The sequence below is a fragment of the Melitaea cinxia genome, chromosome 21 (genome assembly GCF_905220565.1).
Source record: "Melitaea cinxia chromosome 21, ilMelCinx1.1, whole genome shotgun sequence".
NCBI lineage: Eukaryota > Metazoa > Arthropoda > Insecta > Lepidoptera > Nymphalidae > Melitaea > Melitaea cinxia.
The window spans coordinates 12,913,313-12,917,669 of record NC_059414.1 but is presented as its reverse complement, the minus strand read 5'-3'; the positions used below and the strand labels follow the sequence as shown (position 1 = coordinate 12,917,669).

At 33.3% G+C, this 4,357-nt stretch overlaps 1 protein-coding gene across 1 annotated transcript; it reads right to left on the bottom strand.

Moving 5' to 3' along the window:
• LOC123664058 lies at positions 1–4,357 on the bottom strand. The gene is made up of 2 exons (XM_045598677.1): positions 3,953–4,357; positions 1–2,105 (listed from the first exon to the last, which is right to left on the bottom strand). Exons 1-2 carry the CDS (start codon positions 4,187–4,189, stop codon positions 183–185), a joined length of 2,160 nt encoding a protein of 719 aa, XP_045454633.1. The 5' UTR covers positions 4,190–4,357; the 3' UTR covers positions 1–182.

The following is a 4,357-nucleotide window of genomic DNA, read 5'->3' as shown; positions in this document are numbered from 1 at the left end:
TTTTTTTTTTTTGTTAAACGAAACTCCTCGATTGTACATAATTACCAAAAAGCATATATTTTAACACAGCACACCAAGTCTGCAAAACTTGAATAAAATTAAATGCTTAAAATTAAACATTAAAGTGTCCTTATATAAAAAACCAATAAAATTCTATTTCTACAACTAATTCCTTAGTTTAACTATTTTCTTCGTTTCCTGGGAACTTTTTCTGCTCTTAATTGATCTTCCTCGTCCATTTTAGTGTAGTGAGATTGTATGTGCGCCAATAGCTTTTTTTCTCTAGTAAAGCTCTCATTACATATATTACAAGTGTAGTTGTTATCCTTATCTTTCTCGTTTTGTTTTAAAACACTCGTAGATGTCGATATTTGCGATTCTTGGATTATGTTATTCGTTGGTAGCACATAAGATGGTTGCAATAAGGGATCAACATTGATAAAAGTGAAGAACCCGGGATCTCTTGGTGGAGCTGTGTCTTCTAATGTTACAGAAAAAGGTTCTTTATTAGATTCGTCTACTTTTACCTCCTGTCTCGTTTTCCTTTGTCTCTTTTTTGGCACTTCCTCAACTGCTTGTGGTTTTGAGGATATAAGTAATTTACTAGGATTGCCAGTTTGTACGACAGTGTATGATTGTTTCTTCATTGCTGGTGTGGTGAAAGTGACAGACTCTGGTGTTATTGATACATCAGCACCAGTATTATTTGGTAATGTCTTAAATAAACCCACCGGATATGGCTGGGTTGATACTGATTGGGGTGATGTGGAAGGTGTTTCCTCTACTGTGGTATTTTGAGATTTTCCAGCTTTAATACTCCTTCTAGACCCTATAGTTTGACGAGTACTAGGTTTGTCTTTACTTGGTACTGTGGCATTTGAAACAATTTCTGTTTTTTCTGGAGATGGCGCTAAGTTATCAGTTCCTTTTTCTTCAACAAGTGTAAAGGTATTATTAGGGCCAGGAACAAGCTTATATCGGCTATTAAGACTGGGTAAAGTGGGAAATTGTACTACAGGCTGCTGTGAACTTGTGTTTGTTTTAACATCACTCAAAGGTTGATTATTAGATACAGAAGCACAGGACTCTGATGATTTATTATCGTTACGCTTAACTTTACTAGCAGGACCTATTTTAGGTTTTGGTTTTTTTACTACTAAAGGTTTGTCATCCTCATCATCATCGTCAAGGTCGATAAATTGACTGATTGATTGTTTGTTATTAACTGCTTCAGGTTTTTTAGTTTCTTTTGTATTGATATATTTCACTGACGTAATTTTAGGTGGTTCGTGCGGAACAATATTTTTTGGTCCAGCCATCTTATTGGGACCGTTTTTCGCACATGCGTGAGACATAACGACTTCTTTTTTTAGAAAATTCCTGTTACACATTTTGCACTGAAATAATACACCAACGCCATTTACTTTAATCATACTAACATGGTCCATTATATTGAATGCAGGTGCTGGTTGGGGTTTCGTGTCTTCTAAACTAAAAGTATTTGTCTGTAAAGTTTGTTTATCGTCGACATTTTTAGTACAAGATTCATTAAGTGTACTATTGCTACCTTTTTCTTTCTTATTTACATTAGAAATATCTATTTCTTCAGATGTTACATGTTTCTTTTCACTCTCATTAACTTTACTTGCAGGATTTGCTATTAAAGTTTCTGAAATTAATTGCTCAAGTTTACTAGTTTCTACTTTAGCTCTTTTTGAAACGTTTGTGTCATTTTTGTCTAGGGATTCATCAAGATTAACTTGTGTATTCTCTTTTATAACCAAATTATTTTTACTTGCTTTATTTTTGCGTGGAATGTCATCTTCATCAAGAGGTATTAGATTTAGGGGTATATCCTTGATACCTTCCATAGCTTTTTTAATTAATGCATCACAGATATCATCATTTGATATATTTGACTGATTTAGTTTCTCTTCCCATAGTTCTCGATGCCTTGGTTTATTAACCAAAGGCCCTTTGGCTCCGATTGTTTTTCGTAAGCTTTTCTGTGTGTTAATACATTTTTGTATGAACTCATATAACTCTTCAACCTTTGCTGAGCACCGGAAGCAAATTTTATGTGGTAAATCGTCATTTTCTGCAATCTGAAAAGAATTAAAGTACCATTGAAAATAAAGAAGATAAATAAAAAATTAGTAAATAAAGAGCTGTTTTTTTATATAAAAGAATCTATTGCTTAACTTGAAGCTAATTCTTAAGGGTACATAATTATACCTAAATACTGTAAAAAATACAATAATACTAAAAAATTTCATCAAAAACACAATACACGTAATACAAGTAAAAATTAAAAGCTATATTTATTTCGTTACTGCTAAGTTCATTACTGATAAGTTCATTACTGATAGCAATTTTTTTTTTTGCGATCACTTATTTTATTACTAATCTCGGACGGACGGACGGGCGGACGGACGGGCGGACGGATGGACAAAAATTGTAAAAATGTTATTTTGATATATGCGCCGTGTATACATCTGTATGCATTTAGTAAAAAGTGGTTATTTTAATATTACAAACAGACACTCCAATTTTATTTATTTGTATAGAGCAGCCTTTTCCAAAGTGGCGACAATGCCCTCTTGGGGGCGCTGCAGGCCTAAAGGGGTAAAAGACCTAGAAAAAAAACGGTGGCGTTGTGTAGAGGCTTAGGTAGCGATAATCATCTTTCATGTTAGTTTTTATATTAGAATAGATTATGTTTGTTTTATTTTGAGTAAAAGATACTCTGTCTAAATACTATAAAGCTGCATTTCAATAATCATTCTCATTGGCAGATGTAGCCCGTAAGAATTAAATTGAGACCTGAGCGCCGCTGTGTACTACCTACTGCGCTCAGGTCTCAAGTTAACTCTTGCGGGTTATAGTAAAAGTCTCGTTTAGAATTAATGTTTAATCCCTGCTAATATAGCTCGCAATAATTAATTTAATTTGAAATTATAGTGGTTTTTAAGTTGGTGAAAAAATGGGGGCATTATAAAATAATTTATTCTCAAAGTGGGCAGTAGACAAAACAAGTTTGGGAACCCCTGGTATAGAGTATAGAAAAAATTTCATTTTTTTTTTTACTTTTTTTGTAATAATTAACCCTTCATATACAATAACTTAAACATCTACTAATCGCATTCTTTCAACAAGTTTAATCTATCATACGGGATGTAGTAGTGTATTCTTTATTGCACTTTAAAAACATACATATAAATCTATTATGTAAATGACAATACACTGGCACAGCATTTACAGCACTGTATGTATGTTGCTCTATAGGTCGCGGGTTCGATTCCCACACATGACAAACACAAATTTGTATTGGCCATAAAGATATTTAGCGTGGTCTGGGCGTTTGTGTTTTTGTATTGTGTGTGTTTCTAGACCCCTGACAAAGGAGAAATCTTACTGAAGGCCGTTGAGTGTGAAGCGTTTATTTGTTTGTCATGTTTACAAAGAATGTTGGCAAGGGCGAAATTATCTAGATATCTCTACCACTCTATCAATAGAAACGATCTTACTGCAGGGCACAGTAGTGCAAGAGTGATAAAGTGATAAAACAAAAAGGGTTGATAATAATATTAAGGCTATAAGCTTATTCTGTAATACACATTCAGCCTATACATCCCACTGTTGGGCATAGGCCTTTTTCTCCATGTAGAAGAAGGTTTGGAGGTTAATTCACCACACTGCTCCATTGCGGGTTGGCGGATTATGTGACTAATTTTGAATGTATGTAGTAATATAAAATACATATACATACTTAACTACATACACACTTAGATCCACATAAATAAGTTAGGAAAGTGGTAAGTAGGATCAGATATAGTTATAAGGTGAAGATCAACGAACGAGGTAAGCGACAGATAAAAACATATAATATAAACGTACCTATTGGACTTACTCTAATTTTTTAATTAGACTTATTAAAAAACTTTTTACTTACACAAAAAGGCATCACGACCTCTATTTTCTTAGCGGTTATCATGTCAGGATCAAATATATTTAAAAACGGGCCATCTTTCGCTTCGCAAAGTCTGCACACTTTTAAGAAAACTGGTTGATTAACAGAACTAAGGGCAGCGGCTATCACTTCAGAATTTATTGAATCTGTTATTGATGATGCTTTGGCCGGTGCAGCTTTCTTAGTAGTATTCTTTTTAAATCCCTTCTTCTTAGCCATTATGAAAGTTTCTATATTTTTCTTTACAATATACACAAACCCACGATATTTAAAACTGTTTGAAATCGGCCATATTGGCTACTTTACGTAAAAAAACGTAATTATCGTATTTAATTTATAGTAAACATTACATAAAAAGACTTTTATTTCAAAAATACAAGCTTTTTG

Coding starts and splice junctions, on each gene's coding strand:
- LOC123664058 (XM_045598677.1), bottom strand. CDS start 4,189: ATGGCTAAGAAGAAGGGATTTAAAAAGAATACTACTAAGAAAGCTGCA. Junction 2,106..3,952: donor AGGTCGTGATGCCTTTTTGT/GTAAGTAAAAAG, acceptor AATTCTTTTCAG/ATTGCAGAAAATGACGATTT.